Source organism: Gastrolobium bilobum, unplaced genomic scaffold (genome assembly GCF_033153095.1).
Source record: "Gastrolobium bilobum isolate Gb01-03AN ecotype WA unplaced genomic scaffold, APGP_CSIRO_Gbil_v1 utg15473, whole genome shotgun sequence".
Taxonomy (NCBI): domain Eukaryota; kingdom Viridiplantae; phylum Streptophyta; class Magnoliopsida; order Fabales; family Fabaceae; genus Gastrolobium; species Gastrolobium bilobum.
Genome location: NW_026897632.1, coordinates 254,194 through 276,907, shown reverse-complemented (window position 1 = coordinate 276,907; position 22,714 = coordinate 254,194). Strand labels below are relative to the sequence as shown.

Genomic DNA, 22,714 nt, shown 5'->3' with positions numbered 1-22,714 from the left:
TATTTTAAGTCCTCTGAATTTTAGTTCCTATATACTCGCTTGGACATTTTCACTATTTTCTACTCAAGAATGTCCTTAAAATTTTCACTTTTAGTCAATTAAAAGAAAAACTGTAAGGCCCGTGGCTCAAAAAAAAAAAACAACTCATTTGAATAATTATTCTAAAGAGTAAGATATTTCATAATAGTGAGGTTTTCGTGCACTTAAATCAAGGGGCCAATAAGAACTCGGCAATAAGAGTAGCGACAACAAGGGTATTATGTCATAAATAGACAAGGAATTATAATAATGTAATATAGGCCGATACCAAATCAACCCAAGTAACCAAATAGGTAAGTTTGACATTCAACAGTCTATTACAGATAGCTAGGGCCCATCAAATCCCCCATATAAGATAAAGACGACAATAGGTATAAGTTTTAAGTTCAATTCAACTGAGTTCAAACAAGTTCAACCCAAATAATTTTTTTTTGTTCTCGGCCAAAGTCAACTTACAAGAGTAACTTTGTAGCACTCACCGTCATCCACAATTTCATCAATTGTAATGATTGAAAACAATCAGAGCTCACCTGCCACACCCAGGCCCAATCAGATCCAAAACAACCACATAAAATATATATTGAGCATGTCAAGGAATGCGATAGGGGCAAAATCATAGAGGGAAATAACAGAATTTTAGATACACACCGAGACAAACTCTTGCTCCTGCTCCTGCTAGCACTGCGCCTTTTTGGGCTTGTATTACGCTGGCAAAAAACACCATTAATTGGAGAGGAAAAAAGAAGACACAGTCTACCAAAACAGTAATTGAAACTTCAACCATGCTTTCTCAGAAGCCATAAGGATTCACCATGAAAAATGAGACTTAATATAGTTTACCCACATGTTCTGTCTTAGTACATGGCTTGACCTAACAAGCCAAGCTCCCCATTCTATGATGCAAATCACGACATCTAGTGATCTAATTCAGCAAGACAAGAGACAGGCAGCAAAATAATGCTTAATCGAAGTCAGAAAATTCACTCACCAAAGGTAATGGAGACCTGGACCTTGATCGTGATCTGCAAAAGTTCCACAAACAACAGAATTTAAAATCCACAAGTTCCCTTATCAAATTGGATCCAACAGCCTTGATGCCTCTCCCATGTCACAGTTAACATATCCAAGAGAGGTAAAAACAAGCATCATAATGTATAAAACAGCCGAACAGAGAGAAGACTAAAAAAGGAAAAGTTATTGACATTCTATGCATAATAATATGATGAAAAACGAATAAAAAAAAACCATCACAGGGTAATGTATTAAGACACCAGTGGACTGGAGAAAAGAAATCTTCCCTACTGCACCACAAAATCCAGAGAATCCAGATAGTGCACCCTATTGGCTTGGCAAATCTTGAAGCCCACAAGTGTAATGAAATTGTCCCTATTGCTCAATGGTGGTGATTTCCAAATCCCAATTGCATTTATACCCAAGACATCCAGCTCTAAAATGGCAATCCATGATCTTGTTGGTTCCCAATCTAGCACCCATGGACATTTACATGCTAAAAGTATTAGAAAAGATCTACTGAGAGGGTATCCAAAGACGCCCATCTAAAAAAATCATACCTCCACAACAAATTGAGTTGCAGGCAATTGAACCAAATCCCACCAAGTTCCTAATTTCCAAATTCCAGTATGCTGCAAGTAGCCATATCAAAGAAAAACAAAGGAATTTTCACAGAAACAAAAGGAACTCAAAGCGAGCGTTCCTACAAGGAGACATGTTTCATCCTGTACCGCACGAAGAAAGCTTGAAGGGGAAAAAATTGAGAAGGGAGTTTATGGTAAGAGAGTAGCAGTGCATAAGGAAAAAATGATTAAATCTGAAGTTCATAGAGAAAAACTAATAAATAACACTTTCTTTACAAAACAAGATTCTCTATGACTTCTATTTTTGATAAAAGAAAGGAGTTATAAATGATACAAGTTCCAGTCTATGATGTTTATCAACATAAACAACAGATGGTACAGACAACTGACTTCGTTGGAACAAAGCAATAGGAATTAAGTTGTTCATACTAAAATTTGCTTAGACAAGATATGCATGATTATTATTTATATTTTGTTCATTATTAATACTCATAATTCTCTATGTTCCCCCCCATGCAATATATTAAAATGCCTCTTCTGGGTGGGCCCTTTTGGTCCCTGCACATACAAATGACGCTAAGAAGCTCTGAGCAGATTGGTAAAAAGGTCAAGTTGGGTCAACCATACATTAAGATACCAAACAATAATATCAATACAAAAATAGCTTTAAAAATAGTAAAGGAGAAAAATTTATACACATTCAAAACATTTCATACCCTGATAAAGAACGGGATCTAGACCTTGAGCGAGAACGAGAAGCTGGCCTTGGTGGAGATTTAGCTGGTAAACGCTGTGAAGATTTTCCCTTTGGAGATTTGCTGCATGAAGAACATAAATTTGATTAAGGAAAAAAAAAAAACCAACGATGAATCTTCACCCAAGGAACAACCTGGAATCTAAAATACATGTTGAACAGACCTTGGGCTCTGGCCCCGACTGTAACTATGGCTAGGGCTACGACTGCGGCTATAGCTTCTTCCTCTAGAATGAGATCGGCCACGACTAGGACTTCTAGAGGAGTCCCGCCTCGAATCATATTCCCTCACCTATATGGGTAAAAGAGATAAAATACCATCAGTAGAAGGCATGCACTTGAGAATATATATATATATATATATATATATATATATATATATATATATATAAAATCTTCAAAATATCTAATTCAGGTCATACCCGAACAAAGCCCTTAGAAAATGCATTCCGGAACTCAGAGTCATCAAGCTTCTTGATCTGCGGCAACAAAAATCACCGACATTAAAGATTATGTATGTATTTGTTACAGAATACACAATGCAAAACTCATGAAAGGTTATCATGATGTCCTTTGAAATAAATAAAAGCATGCAAATAAAGAAGTAACTCACAGCATATTTCATATCCTCGTAACTGGTATAATCCACAATACCAGTAGTTCCTGCAAACCAACCATAATACATCAAAGACTCCAGCAAATAGCTTTAAACTAAAAAACAAATAAAAAAAAAACTCATGAAATCTTTGGACAGCCTTAAATGCCATCCTCGCACGAAGAGAACTAAGACGGGAAAAGGGTGTGGGGAGAAAAACAACGCCAATTTAAAAACTTGTCAATTACTAATACATCCAAACCAGAGGGTACAATTAAGAACCAAAATTTTCATCCAAATGCCCCGTACCCCTTCCATCATGAAAAACTTGGGAAAAGCAAACATCCCCTGCCTTCCGCATGTGATCCTACACATAAGAAAATCATTTTTTGAGACATTATCAATAAACTCACAAAACAATTCTCTGACAGAACATAAATAAACACAATAGCTCACTTTAAGATCCTGCCAGGATGCAGAAGAAGGCAATCCAGTGATAAGAACTGCAAAAGGGAGCATGCGAAATTTAGAGGCATACCAAAAGCATCCTAAAATACCTAATAAATGTTCCAATTATCTACACACCACGAAATTCAGAGCGCCTAGAAACCCCACGTCCACCCCGGCCATTGCTGTGACTACTATGACGATCTCTTGAGGATGAATTACCACGTCCACCATGTGCAGGCTCCACCTATAAAGATACAAAGTTTAAAAAAAAGAGACTAGGTATTGCAGCTATCTTGCTTTTTTCTTCACTTTTGATAGAAGTCATTGCAGCTATCAGATCACAAAGCATGTAATTTTAATTTGTAAGACATAACCAACCCTTAACCGGTGCCCATCAAAATCATATCCATCACGCCCACGAATTGCATCCTCAGCATCTTGAGTATCTTCGAACTGCAATAATCAGTCATCGATCAGGATAAAGAGGGGAAAAAAAAAGTTTACATCAAAATGAGTAGTTCCAAACTCACCTCTACAAATGCATAGCCAGGGGGCCTTGGCGGAACCTTTAGATCAATGTGAGTTATGTGTCCATACTACAAAGTGAAATTTATAAGTAAACAACAAGAAACCACATAATTATCAAAGGGTATAAGAACCAAAAAGTCTACAAAACACTTATGGTACATTAGACGTACTACACTAAATGATCGGTCATCAACATCAAGAACACATCTTACTACATTGTCCCAAAAGAGACCATTAAAAATTGTATCTTACTTCAATTACAATCCATTAGAATACCTTAATTTTAAGTCCAACTTAACTAGTGTTACCAAATGAAATCCTCACATATACGAATAAAGGCAATGTAGGTATAGATCCTAGCAAGCTGATGGCTTTCAAGTTTCAAATTAATGAAAGTTTATCAATGTCAATAAATCCCCCAAAAACTTCACATACCCAACCCTTATCTAGTGAGGTGTATGCCACAAGGACCATAATTCCATACCAAAATGCAAATAAAACAAAAAAAAAATACGAAATCACCTTCAGAAACAAATCTTCAACTTCTCTTTCACGGATATCACCAGGAAGATTCCCAACGTAAACAGTTCTGCTCCCGCGTCTACTCATTTTTTTTTTCTGCGGCACGTGAAAAAACGAAAAATAAGCAACAACATGTTACAATTGAAAAAAAATAAAAAATTTCATGCCCTAGCACCCAGTACATGACCCTAACCGTACTTAAGCTAATTCAGCGAGGAATATAATTCTTCATAAAACCAAAACAGCATAGCAAAATGGGGGGTAAAAAAAAATCGAATTTTGTGGGTATTTCAAATAAATTAGAATAAAGAGTTGCGGGTAATTGATAGGAGGAGGGGTCTAATTGGGTGAAAGGGACTCACCTTTGACTAGTTAGGATTGGGGATCGGTGGCGTTGCGGTGAAAGCTTCTGAGGTTGGTGGTTAGGGTTTTTAATTAGAGGACGATACACGAGAGAGGGAAGAGAAGAGGGTCTGTGAGTGAAGTATTGATTAGGTAATGGGTAAGTTGGAAAAATAATTAGATATATACGATGTCGCCTTCCAAATGTGACGGTCGTACCGTGGTGCGCGACGCACGTGATTCTCGCTTTGGATTGTATATCTCCTTTTTCTTCATCCCTTTATTTTAAGGCAAAAGTATTTATAAATTTTTGACATAAATATTTTGTTTGTTATAGACATAAAATTATAGGATATCATATCGGATCCTGATAAATAAAAATAAAAATTAAATTTCTGTGTTTTATTTTTTGTCTTTTTGACAGATATCACTTTTCTGTCGCTGCTATAGAAAAATAATGCCTTTATTTTATTTGGTTCTTATTTTTTTAAATTAACATAATCTAAATATATTATGTAAAAATGAAATTTTTACATGCAGATTTTATGTCATGTATTGTTATTTAGTTCTTTTTTAAAAAAAATGTTTTTATTTAATAGTTTACTTATTTTGTATTATTTTAACATTCATCTTTTGAAAATTAATTCTTCTTTTCAATTATTTGAGATTTGGTAAATGAATAAAGAATAAATCAATCAATTAGGCGAATTAAATCAATGGGAATAATTTTTCTCAATTCAATTAGTATATAGTATTTATAATTGTTTTTAATTTGGTGAATTCATAAAGTAAATTAATTAAATGATTTAATTATAAAGAATTTCTCTCAATTCAATTAAACGAATTCATGAAATATAGCTGGATTCAGCTAAGTAATTATTATATTCTAAATCAAGCAAATAACTGTGATATTATAGCAATTCAGTTAAATAAATTTATCGAATATAGTAATTATATTTTGTTCGAATTTCATCGAATATCCTATAAAGAACAGTATAGTGATATCAAAAAAAAAAAAAAACAGTATAGTAATTATCTCATCTCAATGTAATTCATTAAATAGAACAATTATAGTTGCTTGATTGTCTTTACTTCTGTTTAATAATTAGAAATCATGTCTGATACTAATATATAAGATAAATTTTTTGTCTATAGATATTATATGTTACCTTTAAATTCATTTCTTTTACAAGCTTTTTACTATTAAACATATCATTTAATTCTTATTTTTACATGTATATAGTCAACTTTTAAATTATAAATAATCTCAAAAATTTAATTTAAATATCATTATCAAATAGAAATACAAAAAATATTCCAGCAAATTAGTTGATAATAAAATTTCTACAATTTTACCGGAATAAGAACAATTAGAATTAAAACTTAAATTGTTAATGATATAAAGTATTTAAATTTGCAAGAGTAAAATAAACATCTAATATTTTTTTCTTTAAATAAATATATTTAGACTTACCTAATGAATTCAAATTATAACTTCTTGTTTTGGGTAACAACTAAAATTATTTTACTTATACATATTTATGCTTGAATTAAATAAAACATTCAATTTGATTGTATTTTTAATTTAAATATAAAGCAGATATTTAATTTTAAGTTGGATTTTTGTCTATTACTATAATAAAATTTTGTTTTGTTTTTTACACGATGAAAATTTACTAATAAAAATGCATTTTTTTATCCGTGCAGCACACATGTCCAAATCTTTTTAAGAAGCTAAATAGAGGATAAGGTAAAATGAAAATATGGATAAAGGCAAACATTTTTTTTCCAAGGAAATGCTTATTAAATTTAAGAGTCGAATCTTCACCGTACAATTACATTCATTTAATAAAAATAAAAAATGTGATAAATGCATCAATACGGATCGGGGATAGTAATAAGTAATACCTGAGTCGTGCTTTAAAATTTTTCAAAATTTAAATATTAATTTTTATTTTTTAAAAAAAAACTGTTAACTTTTAATTGATTTCAATTGTAATTGTAGATTTAGTCTAATAGTAATATTTTTAGAATTTAACAAGGTATCATTATTTCTTATTTCAACTATTTTTTTATTCCATGTTTATTGGAAAATTTCCATTCTCACATTCCGTTGATACTATTAGCAAGTAAATTGGACATGTGCGTGTGTATATAAAATACCAATAAGCAATGCTTTATATACACTCATAAAAAGAATTACATTTTGGTTAAAATTCTCTCTTGATTCTTGTAATTTGGCACAATTGTTTTTATATTTTTGCAAGTTTAATTAATTTTTTTATAATCGCAGGCAAACTGCGAATAAGGCTCAGTTAAAATTTCCCCAGTACTTGCAGTAATCCATACTTACATGCTACCATATTTATAAAAGAAAAAATTTATACATTAAATATGGATGATTATTCATTAGTGCTCCTTAATTGTAAGGACTCATTATACGACTCAGGTTTCAACTTTGATTTACTCAGAGGATTTATATTTTAACTTTATAAAATATTTTAAAGAATAAATATTTAAGCTAAACATAAGAAAAAGTTAATCCAACCTAGTCGAACAATAAATTTATTACACAAAATACTTTATATCTTTTAAAGTTTTAATCTGTTTATCTTTTTCATTTAGAGGCTTTCAATCCTTTTAACAGAGCATGTTTACAACTCAAAAGACATGTATTGAATTCAATCAGCAAGCTCGTAAGTTTGATTTGAAGTCCCAAGTTGACCTCCGATTTATTGCACAGAAAAAAGAAGCCCGCAACGTTAAAGGGATAAAATAAGGGCTCAGAAAACATGCAGGAATTCAGGTCCAAGCGAAATTACAAATGTTTTATCAATACTTGTTCAGAAGATGAAATTGACAATTAATGCCGAGTGCTAATGATGTTCTTTAACAACGCCATCCTCCTGGCCTTTCTTGGCAGCAGCTCTTAGTTTGCGCTGCTCCTCCTTGTAAATCCGGTTTCTTCGTCGGAACTGCATTAAGCAATAACATCAATATCAGTCATTGATTTGCCAATCGAACCAACACATGTTCTCATAAAGTTTACTAGAGTGTCAAACAGGCCTTGCATCTAAAGCGGGGACGTTTACTTTCACAATGCTGTGGCAAAGTAAATTCGAACATTTTTTATAATATAGGTTATATAGCATCCTCAACTTCTTTTAAGGCCCCTAAACTAAAATACCAGGATATACACTGGTCACCAAAGTAAACTTTATTGACAAAATAGTATAGATACGTAATCTAGAATTATTTATCTTTCACCCCTTATTTTGATTCTTACCAAAAGCATTCCTTCTGTCTTCATTGCTCCCAAAATGTAAGGAACACTCATAAAAGTTTTTTTAAAAAAAATTGAAAAACAAAAGAAGCACTCTAGGAGTATAATATAAAACTATATACACCTTGTTCCCAATGTAAAATTAGTTGACTTCTTAGTCAGAGATGGAAAAGAAGGAATTAACGAGAATGAACCCAGAGTACCTGATTATAAGATTAAACCATACAAAATGAAAAGCTTGACTAAGGCAAAAGAATTTAACCAGATAATAGCAACATTTGAAAAACAACAACTTCCATATCACTCGTCAAATTCAATAACTAATATTTTAGTCAATCATACATACATTATGTTTGTGTTGTGTGTGTAAATGACTGACAAAGATGATAATCTGTGTAATTTTTCACCAGAAGTTTGGAATTCATGCACTAGACTGGCTATTAGAAATCCAACAATTCGCATGAAGGTTCTAACCTCATAAACAGTATTATATGATAACAACATCAAATTTCTGAAAGTCACCACCATATTATTGTCAACCACAGCATATACATCCTCAGAGTTGTGTCTAGAATGTAAGTTAGTGAAAAGTTATATAAGTTCTGTGAATAATTTTAAGTCATTCAGTTCAGCCAAATAGCTAACAACTGATATCCCATTATCCATGTTAATTGAGTACAACCACTGTGTATGTACAAAGCTACAAAAAGATATATAAATAAAATAGACTGTAAAAGCAAGAGAAGAAAATAACTCTAAAAAGTCCAACAGTTAAATCAAACATTAAAAGTCCAGTTGTAATTCAAAGTTCACTACTTTAATCCGTAACCAAATTCTGTTATGTAGCAAATTTTTGGTCCCTGGCCAAATCAAGGTTGCTATAGATGGCAACAAAAAGAAGCATAAAAGAAATCAGAAATCCCAATAAATCAGCACAAACCCTGTGTTGTTCTCATATTCAAATCAGAGACTGAAATGGAATGTAGATTAAAATACAATTATTAGAGGGAAAAGACAAATAACATTTTAAGATTTAATAGAAACAAAATTTGCTGAAATCTTCAAACCCACCTTTAAAGTTTGACAATAAGATTACCCTCAAAATAAAACACGAATATGTTAACAAGGCAAAACACAAAATTTGAGTCCGAGCAGAAAGGAAGCATGGAATACAGAAATATCACTAGCCATGCATAGCTTGTCATTCCTTACACAGCACCACTCTCATTTTTCACAATTCCCCTGTCCCATGATACCACTTCCTTGATTTATTAAACTGCTACTCGACAATAACCACACAAATAAAGATAACAATGAGACTTGACCATGTCTCTTATCTCCAACTTATGGAATACATATGTGTTTATTCGAATGTGACCAAAGGCCTTTCCTTATGAAAAGAAAAATATAATGGATAAAAAAAAACTATCAGATAGACTAGTTTAAGCTCAATTCCCTGCGCAGAGCTAAAGGATTTAGCCCAAAAAAAACGTCGCTGCAGTAAAATGATATTCCACAACAGATAGTGAAAGGTTTTTACAATAATAGTTGCCCAATGCTATCAAATATCCTTTACCTTACAATAAAAGAGGGTTTAGTTAGTCAGTATTAGGAATTCCCTTTTACAACATTTGTCTTCATTGTCCAGTGTGGATAATAACAGGGATGGTGAAGTTGCTAATTCACTTCTAGATTAAACACTTCCACAGTTGTCTCTTCCTTTCAATATAATAAGATCCCCAAAACAGGATGTATTTTTGTTTATCGGATCGGAATGATGAATTAAATAAAAAAAAAAAAAAATGGACGAAAAACCTAAGTAAAATGTAATAAAGATAAGATTTAAAAGTCGCATAACGGAAATTGATAGGGTTTGTAAGCGAGCGGAATGCAAAAATTAGAAATTAGGGTTTTGATAAATGAAATCGTATGGATATGATTTCGATGAGTGTAAAAAGGAAAAAAAGAGAAAGAGGGAAATGACCTCTTTGGAATGGTGGAGGCACTCGAGGTAATCTTCACGGAGAAGCTCACAGTCCTTAGGCTCTCGGCAGTGAGACATGCATTCGCGGAAGTCAATCCAGAAATCGTAGCATCGACCTTTGTTACCTGTAATTCCCCACCCTGACGCCATCTCTCTCTATCTTTCACTCACTATTACCTTCGCGCTCTCCCTAATTCCGAGTGCACACTCTGATTCTTGGTCCCTAGTTCAACCCTTCTTCAGCTTCTGCCATGCCTAAATTACCAAACTGCCACAACTTTTTTTTTTTATATATATATATATAAAATATTTTTTTAGGGTTGAATTAAATTACACTTGAAGCTCGTTTCAATTTCTTTCACAAGTTATTTTTTTTTTAATTTATAAAAAGGTTAAAGTTATTTTTTTAGTTTTCTAATTATTATATTTTTAATTAAAAAAATTTCTTAAAAATACACAAATAATTGGATCCTGAAAAAATTATATAATGTCAAGTTAAGATTTTATTTTTTAAAGTGTAAAAACACCAAATGAAGTTTAACTTGACTAAAGTAATCGAACAACAACAATTTAAAAAAGTTGTAAGTTTAAATATGATATAAGTACCTTTAATAGATCTCGATATTTGTGACTTGTAATCCTTTAATGCGATAATCTTTTGTTACAAAAAAAAAAAAAAAAGCGTAAAAGGACAAGGAAAACAATTTGTATGATAAAAAATGCACTGAGTATAAGGAAATAAAAAAATAAAGGGTTTTCGTTTTATCCTTTAACATAACACAACAAACTTTCCTACACTCACAATATTTTGTGGGACCCACACTTTTTAAAACAAAAAAATAAATAAAAAATTAAGGCACGCAAAACGAATCTCTATAACATTACACAATCACTTTTCCTACAACATAACTCTTATAAAACCCAAAAATAAAATACCCTTGAAATTTAGGAGAGGGTAAACTAGTTACACACAAATTAAACCACATTACAACTTGTATAATGTCCCAATGGCCTAATCATAGAATCTAGTTTTTGGTTTTTTAGTTATGCACATAACAATCAATTTCGTCTCTCATCTTTTTCATTTGTCTGAGAGAGGGAAGAACGACAGAGACCTCATGTAATCAAACCCAACATGAGGCATTTTCAAACAGATTAAGATCCCATTCACCTACTTGTCTTCTTCTTACTCACGAGATCGTTTAATTTTCATTATCTTCTTTGGACATTGACATGAAATAGAAATTAGACATAAAGTACAACTAACGGCAACATGACAAATTTCCCTTGTTGGGTAGAAGAAGTAATATCAATATTGGAAGCAACTACTTAGCCAAAGGGTTTTTAATTTTTCAAATGAGGGAAGGACTCGTGGAAATTATTTAAAAATGGAGTATCTTATTGAGTTATACTTATCAAGACAAGTGAGAAACGCACTTTCCATTCATCATGTTTTTGACTTTTCCCACCTATTTCAGTTCACCACCCACACCCTTTTCTTAATTGCATTCACTAGCCTCTTGCCTATGCAACAGATCCCTCCAGAAAAAGATCCATAAAGTGAGACGTAACATGCTGCTTTTAAAGTGCCAACTTTCAAAGCTAATCTCACAGCTCTCTAGTTCCACTAGAACAAGAACTATATATTCATGCCTGACTCTTCCCTTCTGTTCTTAATACAGTTTGTACCAAACTAGCATCACTATTTTTTTTTCTTTTCTTCATTGACATTCTATAAAATGATCATTATAGCACGCCTTATGTTGCTGCTTGCGTTGTTTCTTTCATTCCTAACAAATACTGGCCAAATGGTATTTGCAAAAGGGAACGATAATGTTAGAGATGCTTGCAGTGTAACAAGGTATCAAGACCTTTGTATACACTCTCTAGCACATTTCTCTAACACTGCGGGAAGAAGCCCCAGCAAGTGGGCACGTGCTGGAGTGTCAGTGACAATTGGCGAGGTTAAGAATGTTCTAACATATGTGACAAAATTGAAGAGGAACGGAAGCATGAAAGGAAGAAACAGAGTTGCCCTTTCAGATTGTGTTGAGACTTTTGGCGATGCTCTTGATGAACTTCACAGATCACTGGGTGTTCTGAGGAGGCTGAGCAAAAGCACATTTAGTACCCAAATGGGGGACCTCAATACATGGATAAGTGCAGCACTCACTGACGAAGATACTTGCCTTGACGGGTTTCAAGGCAAAACTCAAAGGCAAATCAAATTGCTCCAAAATCGGGTTCAGAATGTGTCTTACATAACAAGTAACGCTCTAGCTCTCGTCAACAAACTTGCCACTACAGGTATTGGAAGCATCACTGATCCATAGAAGTTCTGAAATGGGTAACAGAAATTCTCTCTAAATTAAGGATATAGAAATAAGTTGTGAACAGGTGTCCTATAGATACTCTATAATAGTGGCTTTATTTCTAAGATATATGTATACTTGTTTCTTTTAAATCGTCCTGGAAATGTGACAGAGAGAAGAAATAAAGAAAGCCTAGCTAGGATGAGATGAGATATGTCTGGATATTGAGTTTGGTTCAACTTGCACTATGGATTGGATGCTGCTTCCTCTTTGTAAATATGACATGCAATCCTAAAAGCTATCCCCTAGTTAAAGTTCTTTTATTTCTTTAGTTCTATTTTGTTAGTGAGACGAGTACGTACGTCTTTAGTTCTAAGAGCTTAAATGCTAAAGTTGAGGCTTCTGAAATAAAGTTTTAAAAAAATATTATAAAAGAACTTTATTTCAAAGCTTAAAAAAATCTCTTAATTTTTTAAAAAAAAAATGAAAAAAAAACTCTTAAAAATCATGATAAATAATTGTTTTACAAAAATAAGTTAATCTAATTTCCCATTAAGTCTACTCAATAGGGAGATCACTCAAACATTTACAATTTTGTATGCTTGCAGGAGCTACCTTACAAAAAAAAACTTATTTAACGTTTATAGATATTTTTATCGTTCTTAGATAATTTTATAACCTATAGAGATTTGCCTCGCTGTTTGTTTATTGTATTTTTTCTATAAGTACTATTTTATATCCCTCACTAGCTGCCATCATCTCTCTCTCTTTTTTTTAATAAATCCAAGGTATCCTCGTTCTTTCGGGATGAGATCAGTGGCGGATCCAGAAGACGTAATTTATGTCTGCACATTTAGTGACTTTCATGAAAAAAAAATTAAAGAAAATTTTAAATGCATTAAAAAATAGGATATTGTAACAACCAAGTATTGTTACTACCAATCAATTTCATATTTATTTTCATCTTTGTATGGTTATGATCCTCTATATTTAAAGTTTTTAATTTAAATATGAGGGATCATAACCATACAAAGATGAAAATAAATATAACCGTTTGATCCACATAATCGATCTAACGATAAAATTAATTGGTAGTAATATTGATAGTAACACTACTTGATTAATTGTTACAATATCCTTCCCGATATCGGATTGAACCGAACCGAATTTATTAAAATTAATAGTTACAATATTTAGGGATGTGCATGGGTTGAACCGAACCGGATTTTTTGAAAAATCGAACCGAATTGGTTTAAATGGTTCGGTTTGAAAGTGGTTCGGTTCGGTTCAAAACTGGTTCTGTTCGGAAGTGGTTCGAAACCGGTTCAGGTCGACCCTCTTTTGAAAAGAAAAAAAATAAAGTTATAAAAATTAATTTGGTTTGGTTTGAAAATTGTTCGGTTCGGTTCGGTTCATGAACTAGTTTTTAAAAACCAGTTATTTTATGGGACGGTTTGGTTCGGTTCATGGTTCGACCCAAATTTTTGATTATTTTGCACACACATAAATTTATCTGCTGACCCCAAAATGCAACTCCATTAATTCGAACTCCATGCCCTGTAGACACACAAACCCAAATACTTGGAGCTCAGTCCACTACCAACTGAGCTACACCTTGGGTTAGCTGCCATCCTCTTTAGTCTTTACTGAATTTGACTATATTCTGAAATAGAAATTGGGCAAATCATTTGAATGGCTCACTAACGTTTATAGATCAGAAATGGGTTGCCTTCACAAATTTAAATGGGCTTTAAACTGCTAACTCAGGCTTGGTCCGTGTTGGTTAGCAAGTTTAGCGAAATGGGCCCGCTATGTTTTTAATTTTGTTTTCTAATACTTTTTTGTTGTTTAAGATTTTGGACCTTATTTGAGCATTTAAGCCATCATTTTAGCATTTAGCTTGAGATTTTTTTAAAAAAAAATATTATAGGCAAAAGAGCTAGTTAAAAAAATAAAATAAAAAGCAGGTCAACCTTTTTTTTTTCAAATTGGCTCGCGAGTATTATGTTACAACTCATTTAACATAATACTTACCATGCCTCATCGACTTATAGATCTGCTATGTCACAAAGCAACCTCAAACATTCATTGATATGTTATTTGTAAGTATCATTATACGCCTTCAACAATAAAGTGTTAAAAATTCAAAGGTAAGTGATTAATAATTAAGTCTCATGTCCATTAAAAAATAATTAATTAAGGATTATATAAGGAAGAGGACCCATTAATATAATAATTTAAGATCTTGAATTAAAATATGATGCCAAATTTATTTATCAGTTGTGTCATAATTTGTTTCTTATACAAAATTAGCTAAATCAAAACATGTACAGTAAAACTTGTGGTTTCATGGCTGGTTTGAGACCATTTTCTCCTCGAGATTGAAAAAAAAAAGTTTTGTTAGATTTAGGATGTGCTTGATTTGTTAGAATAAGAAAACAAATTCTACTCTCTTTCATTGTTTAATTACCGATACAACATAAATCTCTAAAAAAAAAACTTTACCTATTAATCCAACTCACAAAATCTTATTTACAACACAAAAAGAGAGAGAAAAATCAATTCCCTCTATCCATTCATTTTTTCTAACTCTATTACAAGCAAAAAAATAAACACAAAAAATATGATAATAAGTTTTACGTTATTATTTCTCAACTTGGGCATAAAACCAACAAAAAAATAAACACAAAAAATCTTTAACACCTACGGGCCCCGAATGTGCTTAGATGATGGTCGTGTTGTTAGTAACTTCGTTGCTCAGGTGAGTCTTCTAATTTTAAAGTATAGTTTGGATAGATTACATAATATACGTACCTTGTTTACAGAAAGGAATGCATTGTGGCTTTCTTCGTTAAGTGTCACTGATTATGGCGTTAATGCAGGCACTAAGAAAGGAGCCTTTGACCGTTTATGGGGATGGGAAGCAGACAAGGAGTTTCCAATATGTATCTGATTTGGTAAGTGATTGTACTTCTCTCTCTCTTGTGTACTTGCATAGTAGAAAAATTAATAATAAGCTAAATGGGTAATAAGTTTTCTCTAATCAAATCTAAATTCCAATTTCATATATGCTACTTGTTTCGGATGGCAATTTGGATTAGAAGCAGCTTGGCTTCTTTTAGTTTCAAGCCAAAAACATGTGAACTTTCCCCATGTGCATACTGCATATGTAACAAATCATTCCTGGCTTCCTGCAACGGGTCTTTTCAATTCTTTTAGTATATAAGCTCTTTGCAAAGGCTCTGTCGTGTGTCTAAATGACTCCATTGCCCATAGTCGAGTCATGTCGGATGGTGTTAGTGGCTCATTTAACTTTGAAGCATTGGCATGTGATGGAAGCAGTTCTGCAGGCCCAGGTGGGCCATTACTTTATACCTGCTCTCTAGACAATAAAAACTCCACTTTGCAAACAATGGAGAATGAAGCATAAATAAATAAAAGTGGCAACCTCGCTTTTAAGATAAATGCACGAAGCTCATAAGTAACACGTTTATTGCAAATAATCAAATATCATCGTGAACTTTTAGATTAAGGCCTGGATCATTCCACGGTTGTGATCTTTAGATTAAGGCCTAGATCAGTACGCGGTGAAATTGCTGGGAGTAAACTTGCTTGGATTATTCGCTCTGAGTCCATATGCTGCTCTATGTTGGATTAATGCGGTGTTTATGTTGGTACAGGTAGAGGGTCTGATACGCCTCATGAAAGGAGAACATGTGGAACCTTTCAATCTTGGAAATCCGGGTGAATTCACCATGCTTGAACTTGCCAAGGTAAAGTGGGTTTTTGTGCTCTTATAAGCTTTACTATTTTTTTTAAGTGAAGGAATTTTTTCCCCTTTTATTAATCTATTTTTTATTTACTTTCTTTTTTATTTTATTTTATTTAAACTATTTCTTTTTATTTATTTTTCTGTCTTATTTATTTTACATTCACTATATTTTTATTCTCTTTTTTTCATATGTTTTTTTTTAATTTTTATTTATTTATTTCTCTGTTTTAATTTATTTTATTTTATTTTATTCTTGTTCATCCACTACCAACACCAATCAATTTAGGATAAAAATATTATTGATGTTAAGTATGCCGTTGGTTGAAGGAACCTTTTATATTTTTAAGATAGGCTTATAATAATACCTGAGAGAAATTTGGCACGTTAAATTGCAAAGACAACGAGGGAGGGTAAAACTACTTATAATCATTCGCATTACGCCAATAAACCCAAAAGTCATCTTCACGGGACACCAGTTTATTCATGTATCTCGTTCTTATTCACTGAACAAGTAAAAACCAGGAGTAGATTGTGCAACTTGTCTTGTTAGGCCGACTATTTATTCATTTTTTAAATAATTATTTCAACCCAAAACTTTAAAGTTTTCTTTGCGAGTTTGGAGGGAAGAAGAAAAGAAGGGAGAGGAGAAGAGGGAAAGAAAATGGAGCGTATTCTCTCCCATTATTTGAGAGTTTAAATCTCTCAAATTAAGAAAATTTTAATTTTAAGAACAAGAAGGGTTTTAGAGAGTTTTGTGAAAATTTTCAAATTCTTCCTCTCTCTTTTTTGGGCTTGAATTGTAGATATTACAGAGTTTCAATTTTTTATTTACCTTGTATTTATTTTAGTTTCACTAGAAAGTAGGGTAGTGAAGATCGAATTCTTTGATACCATGTTAAGAACTATCTCAACCCAAATTTTAAGGTGTTGGATAAAGGCATTTTAATGGTTTATTTTATTTTCTAACACACTATCTCACGCAAGAGATATATAAAACCATTAATATAGTCTCAGCCAACAACTTGAATTTTTTTTTGATTGAATTGGTTTTTTACATGGTATCATAGTCTCGATGTCCCGGTTCGATCTTCGCTGCTCCCATTCGGTGCATCATCCATCTTTCAAACTCAGTGAACTCTATTGTGAGGGAGCATGCTTAAACTTTTCGGTTGAATTAGTTGTTTATACAATTAAAATTTTATAAATTGCTGTGCCAAAAAAATGGCTCTACTCAACGTCTCAATCCGCAAAGAATTAGGGACTATCATAAATAGTTATGGGTAAATATAAATGAATAATGCCAGTTGGGAAGAAAGGGTTATTTTTCTTGTCAGTGGACTCGATAGGTTTAACGATTTCTGAATGATATATTGTGGAGTAAAAACTTGTTGTCCCTAACAAAAAATACGGTTCTTATTTTCATCTTTTACAAAAAAAGTACTCATATTAAGTCTTTTTTTATGGACTAAATTGAATCTTTATTAAATTTCTTACTTCAAAAAAATAGAATTGTAGAAGAACTAAAAATTGATTGATTTATTTTTTTTGAAAAGAAAGAAAGTGGAGACTGTTTTTTTTTGTTAAGGATCCAAAAGTAATTTTATTCTATATTGTATATTGAATTATTGATATACACTAAAATAAGCTGGCCTGGTGAAACTGTTGCAGGTGGTGCAAGAAACAATAGATCCAGATGCTAAGATAGAATACAGGCCCAACACAGAAGATGACCCACACAAGAGAAAGCCTGATATTAGTAGGGCTAAGGAGCTACTTGGGTGGGAAACCAAGGTGGACCTACGCAAGGGACTCCCTTTAATGGTTTCTGACTTCCGACAACGCATTTTTGGTGACCACAAGGAAGGTGCAACCACAGCCTAATGCTTTTCTTAGAAAATGCAAATTGGAATTTGTTCTATCATGTCCCTGAGAGTGGGAAAGGGAAAGGATTGTAGTTTGCACTTCATAGCCAGATAACAGTTAGCGGGGTTCCATTATTGTAGTTTTCTTAGAAAATGCAAATTGGAATTTGTTCTATCATTATCCACACGCTCGTGATTATTAATCTATCTACGTCTCACACCACCTCTTCATGTATTAACATAATGCCCGCCCTCAATTTTATTATTGATATACTCTCAGAAAACATTATATATATAACTACATATGGTCACATTCTCAGAGTCCCTACCAGAGTGGGATTACAATCTAAATTTCTGAGTGGGATCGCAAGCAGTGTACTTTCAATCCGCAAAGGTAGCTTCTTCTCCCGTGTGTTCGATGTAAAATCTTTACTGGCGATGCAGCTGTTGTCAACTTCTGAATTGGTTGCAGAGACTCATTAGCAGCATTGCTGGCGTGCTTGTCTAGCCATGTTATGATGTCTGCAAATACATGTTCAATGTTCTCATCAGGTTCCCCAGATGTTAAACCATGCCACATTCCAGGGTACAATTTTATGGTCTTATCTTTGCTACTGGCTCGCTCGTATAATGCCCTGCTTACTTCTGGGTCAGTCACTGTATCTGCTTCTCCGTGTAATACAAAAAACGGCAGGGTCACCTGCTCAAAACTCAGCCAATGGACCGCGAACAAATTGGTTACAATAAGTATATTTAAGAAGTGTTAATTTGATATTTTGGCAAAAATAAAAAGGGTAAGTAGATTACGAATTAAATTCAAATATAAAAATAAACTGGCAGATAACCTTATATAAGCCGTCTTCAAGGCTCATGCTGATTCTCAACATTTCTAATGCTGTTTTTAACCTGGGCTTGTCCTGGTATATCAACTTGTTTTTCCTTATCTGCAACCACCGTCAAAGGAAGAGGCACATCAATCAAGGCAAGATTTTTAAGTCATTTAAGTAAGCCTTAATTAATTACAGTTTATTTAAACTTGAGAAAATTATAAATATTGAGAAAAGAGGAAATTAAGCCTCACCCTTTCTCGTTTGGCAGGGTCTTTGAAGGCTGAATTGATGACATCCTTTGTGGGAACTATCTTCCATTTTGGTATAATATCTTCCACTTTAGTCAATATGTTGATGACCACCGGGTGTGGTTTCACCTTCTCTGATATCTGCCTCATTGTTTGGATATTAATTTGCATATTCCAGCCACATGCATGTTACAATTTTTATGTAGGAAAAAAATTATAGCTACTCAATTAATGAAGTTAATAAGTAGCTGCTTATGAATTACATATTTGTATACTAATAATCAATTGAATAATTAATTTACCTAAACTTAATATTTTTATTTGGAAATTTTTCGTAAAATATTATTTTTTCTGAGCTGAATGAATGTCCGCGCAAAAGACATTCATAATTTCCGAATCATACCTACCTTACACATGGGCGCGACGAGAACTGCACCGTCCCAGAAAGAAGGGTCCTTTTTATGCAAAAGTAGGGCCACTGCCCCTCCCATTGACTCTCCATACAAGAACCTAGCTTTTCCCTTGTACTCTTGGAGCACTGAAATACGCAAATGAATCAATCATAAAAGCACTCCCCATAATGTCTCAACTTTCAACACTGAGAGTAATGCAAATAAAGTCAATAATTTGAATCCCTACCACTGACCGACTTGAAAAAGTCATAACAATCGTTAATAATGTTATCAAACTTCTTTATGTAACATCGGGCACCTTCAGAAAGTCCATGCCCTTCATAATCGACACCATACACAGCATATCCGGCACACGCTAGCCTTACTCCACATTCTACAGACACCATGCAACCAAAGCAACAAATCATACAAAAGTTCACATAGCAATTTCTGTACTATTAATTTTAGCTCTAATGCTTGCCCATATTAGTTATGCATCATTCTAATTATTATATATTATCATCATCACTTTGGGGGGTTAGGTCGGGGTGGTTAATCTAATGTTCTATTTTTGAGGCTGCCAAACCAAAATGGGCCTATGAAGGACAAAGAGTTGTCCACTCCAACTGAGGGGGGAAAAATTGAAAGGAAAGATATAATAATGTGACCAGTACCAGTCACCACCATGAAAAAATCTTCCCCCACGCCATGTCTAGTATGGCCTCCTCTGCTCAGATAAAATTGCAATAAATTTTTTCAGTACGTCACTTTTTGTGGTGGATCCACGCTTCTTAATGCTTTGTTTGAATTTAAAAAAGTTTCTTTTAATTTTTAGATAAACAAAGCTACCTATTCTTTTTATGGAGTGCTGTAAGATCTGGTTGGATCACACCACTACTAGTACTACTATATCTTTGTTGCATGAAATGAACCAATACCATCGTTATTGTTGGTTCAACTGTACCCTTACGTGGCGAAGGGCAGTTGGATTATTATATGACAAATTGGATGGTTTACCAACCAACTTGTTATGGATCTCAATTTCAAGAATAAATCTTTGGTACTACTGTTGTACCTAGATTCAGTGCATTCCATCAATGAGAACATTATACATCAGAGAAAAAAAATTGACAGAAAAAAAAAATTTAACTGACATGTAATATTTTCATTGGTGAGATATACTAAATCTTTGATACAACGGTACCAAAGTTTATTCCAATTTCACAGGTTCATTTTCGGAAAGATTTGACCAAGTGTCAACAGGGCCCGCCTGACACACAATTTTTGTCAACAAATTTTTTTCTCAAATATAAATTGGTCACCTAATCGACGTACGGGTGCAAGATTGGCATTTGGCATCTTTATGGGTTAGCTCTATTCTAGTTTATTAGGTATATTGTGATTTCCCATTACTAGAGTGAGATACAATAAATCAATAAACTTTGGTCAGAAAAATAAAATAAATAAAGGAATAATTTTCTATGAATTTTTTTTTGAACTAGAGGTTCAACCATTAAGGAATAAGTGTTCATGTAATTATTTTCATTGGAGGTTTAACCACCTACGAGAAGATGACAAATAATTAAATAAAAAAATATATAATTATCACGTTCAAATCTTAAAGATTTAACTTGATGTTAATTTAACTATCAGTTAGATAATGTTTCATGTAATTATACAATTTTTTTTTAATAAAATTATATTCCTTAAAGATGAATTATTTTCGCTCATATGTTAATATGGTGTTTAAACGCGAGTATTTTTTTTTTTTTATATATATAATAGTGAAAATTGAACACATAGTGTAATACAAATTACTCAAATCCCTTACTATTCAACCAAATTTAGTGACTTTAAATGCAAGTATTTCTTTTTTTTGGTTTCCCAGAATACCAAACCCAGTGGCTTTAAACACAAGTATTATTTTTTTTTTTGACTTCTCAAAATATCTTTCAGCTTGACAGTTGAAGATTAATTCTTTCGAGATGAAAGATCATATTAAGTGAATAAATTTCTCCCAACAAAGTTTTTTCATACATACGGCGAAAGATTAAATCCCTATCAACATAACTAAAGAACCCAACTATCTACCAAGGGTGCTAGGCTTCTTTGTTGGTAAACGCAATTATTTCTAGTAAAACATAAATCCTTGTTTTCACACAAAATTTAAGTTTTCAACTTAAAACGTGAGTATTTTGCATTATATTTTATGCATGAATTTGTTATCTCAATCTTCTTTAAACTGACTCTAACAATAACACAAATTGGGAGGTGAGGAATGGAAAAGGAAGGAAAAGAAGTCATCGAAGAACATTTATTACCTCTCATGAAGCGACTGCATTCCATGCCATAACCTGCAAAAATAATTAATGAAGCCGACGTAAAACGACACCTACTAAGAGAGAGAGGGAGACGAATAATGAGAGAGATAGAGGGGCCAGGGAAAAAAGAGAGTGAACCATGGCAAAGAAAAACCAGGGCCTTTGGAGAAGAGAAAGGCAACCATTTGCATGTGAAGAGTTGCACGCCCCTTGAGTTCCTCCTGTATTCCTGATGTTACGTATAAAACAATCTCCACATTAAAATTAACATAACCGCGACACAAAAGAAGAATCGAGTACTGTGTGAAAGAAAGAGCTAGGGAGGATTTACTTCTTGATATTCATATTCCAAATCCATGATATAAAAGCAGCCAAATAAATAATCCGATGAGAGTCAAATGATCGAATGTTGAACAAATGAAAAACAAAAACCGTTCACCAAGTGACGGATCTACAAAGGGCACCTCCTCTAGTTCAAAGGCTAAAGAAGTCTAATGTACGTGAACCTGATGATGAAAAAGTTGTTAAATAAGTGGAAAGAACATAAAAGAGAGCGACAGGGGAGAACGAAAACAGCTTTAACTGAGAATGGGAGGAGAGAAGAGGGTGAATTCTGTCCTTTTAGATAGAGACGGTGAGGGTGTTTTTTTAATTAAACAAAGAGTAAATATCTTTTTGGTCCTCACTAAATTTCACGAAGCCCGTTTTAGTCCCTAGCAAATAATAAGGTCCATCGTGTCCCTAAGAAATTCAAAATGGACCCATAATATGGGTCTTTTTTGAATTTGTGAGGGACTTCAATTTCAACTAAATGAGTTCATTTCGAATTTCTTAGGGACCTCGATGGACCTTTTTATATGCTAGGGACTAAAACGGGTTTTGTGA

The 22,714-nt window shown here is 33.1% G+C and overlaps 5 protein-coding genes across 7 annotated transcripts; 2 read left to right on the top strand and 3 right to left on the bottom strand.

The window, feature by feature from the left end:
- Positions 1 to 246: 246 nt before the first annotated feature.
- On the bottom strand, positions 247 to 5,000 carry LOC133308827 (serine/arginine-rich-splicing factor SR34-like). 2 transcript variants are annotated; one of them, XR_009751227.1, is made up of 15 exons: positions 4,846 to 5,000; positions 4,484 to 4,579; positions 3,964 to 4,029; positions 3,812 to 3,886; positions 3,569 to 3,677; positions 3,440 to 3,486; positions 3,293 to 3,350; positions 3,002 to 3,051; positions 2,811 to 2,867; positions 2,553 to 2,680; positions 2,351 to 2,452; positions 1,611 to 1,682; positions 1,028 to 1,522; positions 688 to 746; positions 247 to 569 (listed from the first exon to the last, which is right to left on the bottom strand). XR_009751227.1 is itself a non-coding variant. In XM_061509546.1 (14 exons), exons 2-14 carry the CDS (start codon positions 4,568 to 4,570, stop codon positions 566 to 568), a joined length of 876 nt encoding a protein of 291 aa, XP_061365530.1. In that variant the 5' UTR covers positions 4,571 to 4,579; positions 4,846 to 5,000; the 3' UTR covers positions 247 to 565. The 2 variants fall into 2 exon arrangements, 1 of the variants encoding a protein (XP_061365530.1); XM_061509546.1 differs by lacking the exon at positions 1,611 to 1,682 and having other exon boundaries at positions 1,028 to 1,061.
- A 2,494-nt stretch (positions 5,001 to 7,494) lies between these two features.
- Positions 7,495 to 16,180, bottom strand: LOC133308829 (NADH dehydrogenase [ubiquinone] iron-sulfur protein 5-B). Of its 2 annotated transcripts, XM_061509550.1 has the most exons (3): positions 16,170 to 16,180; positions 10,093 to 10,246; positions 7,495 to 7,800 (listed from the first exon to the last, which is right to left on the bottom strand). In XM_061509550.1, exons 2-3 carry the CDS (start codon positions 10,240 to 10,242, stop codon positions 7,702 to 7,704), a joined length of 249 nt encoding a protein of 82 aa, XP_061365534.1. In that variant the 5' UTR covers positions 10,243 to 10,246; positions 16,170 to 16,180; the 3' UTR covers positions 7,495 to 7,701. The 2 variants fall into 2 exon arrangements, with proteins under 2 accessions (XP_061365534.1, XP_061365532.1); XM_061509548.1 differs by lacking the exon at positions 16,170 to 16,180 and having other exon boundaries at positions 7,498 to 7,800; positions 10,093 to 10,312.
- On the top strand, positions 11,754 to 12,706 carry LOC133308828 (pectinesterase inhibitor 6-like). The gene has a single exon (XM_061509547.1). The coding sequence runs from the start codon at positions 11,832 to 11,834 to the stop codon at positions 12,423 to 12,425; it is 594 nt and encodes a 197-aa protein (XP_061365531.1). The 5' UTR covers positions 11,754 to 11,831; the 3' UTR covers positions 12,426 to 12,706.
- On the top strand, positions 15,100 to 18,057 carry LOC133308830 (UDP-glucuronic acid decarboxylase 2-like; the record flags this gene model as incomplete). The annotated part of the gene is made up of 4 exons (XM_061509551.1): positions 15,100 to 15,165; positions 15,287 to 15,361; positions 16,085 to 16,177; positions 17,845 to 18,057. Coding segments are annotated over 4 exons (447 nt in total), but the record flags the coding sequence as incomplete, so codon positions are not given.
- Positions 18,058 to 18,384: 327 nt separating this feature from the next.
- On the bottom strand, positions 18,385 to 21,862 carry LOC133308838 (caffeoylshikimate esterase-like). The gene is made up of 6 exons (XM_061509560.1): positions 21,830 to 21,862; positions 19,756 to 19,902; positions 19,524 to 19,654; positions 19,120 to 19,257; positions 18,884 to 18,982; positions 18,385 to 18,738 (listed from the first exon to the last, which is right to left on the bottom strand). Exons 1-6 carry the CDS (start codon positions 21,852 to 21,854, stop codon positions 18,385 to 18,387), a joined length of 894 nt encoding a protein of 297 aa, XP_061365544.1. The 5' UTR covers positions 21,855 to 21,862.
- Positions 21,863 to 22,714: the final 852 nt, after the last annotated feature.

Coding starts and splice junctions, on each gene's coding strand:
- LOC133308827 (XM_061509546.1), bottom strand. CDS start 4,570: ATGAGTAGACGCGGGAGCAGAACTGTTTACGTTGGGAATCTTCCTGGT. Junction 3,887..3,963: donor CTGGCTATGCATTTGTAGAG/GTGAGTTTGGAA, acceptor TGATTATTGCAG/TTCGAAGATACTCAAGATGC. Junction 3,678..3,811: donor TTGATGGGCACCGGTTAAGG/GTTGGTTATGTC, acceptor GTATCTTTATAG/GTGGAGCCTGCACATGGTGG.
- LOC133308828 (XM_061509547.1), top strand. CDS start 11,832: ATGATCATTATAGCACGCCTTATGTTGCTGCTTGCGTTGTTTCTTTCA.
- LOC133308829 (XM_061509550.1), bottom strand. CDS start 10,242: ATGGCGTCAGGGTGGGGAATTACAGGTAACAAAGGTCGATGCTACGAT. Junction 7,801..10,092: donor GCCTCCACCATTCCAAAGAG/GTCATTTCCCTC, acceptor TGCTTAATGCAG/TTCCGACGAAGAAACCGGAT.
- LOC133308838 (XM_061509560.1), bottom strand. CDS start 21,854: ATGGAATGCAGTCGCTTCATGAGAG. Junction 19,655..19,755: donor CTTTTTCAAGTCGGTCAGTG/GTAGGGATTCAA, acceptor TGCGTATTTCAG/TGCTCCAAGAGTACAAGGGA. Junction 18,739..18,883: donor TTGAAGACGGCTTATATAAG/GTTATCTGCCAG, acceptor AGTTTTGAGCAG/GTGACCCTGCCGTTTTTTGT.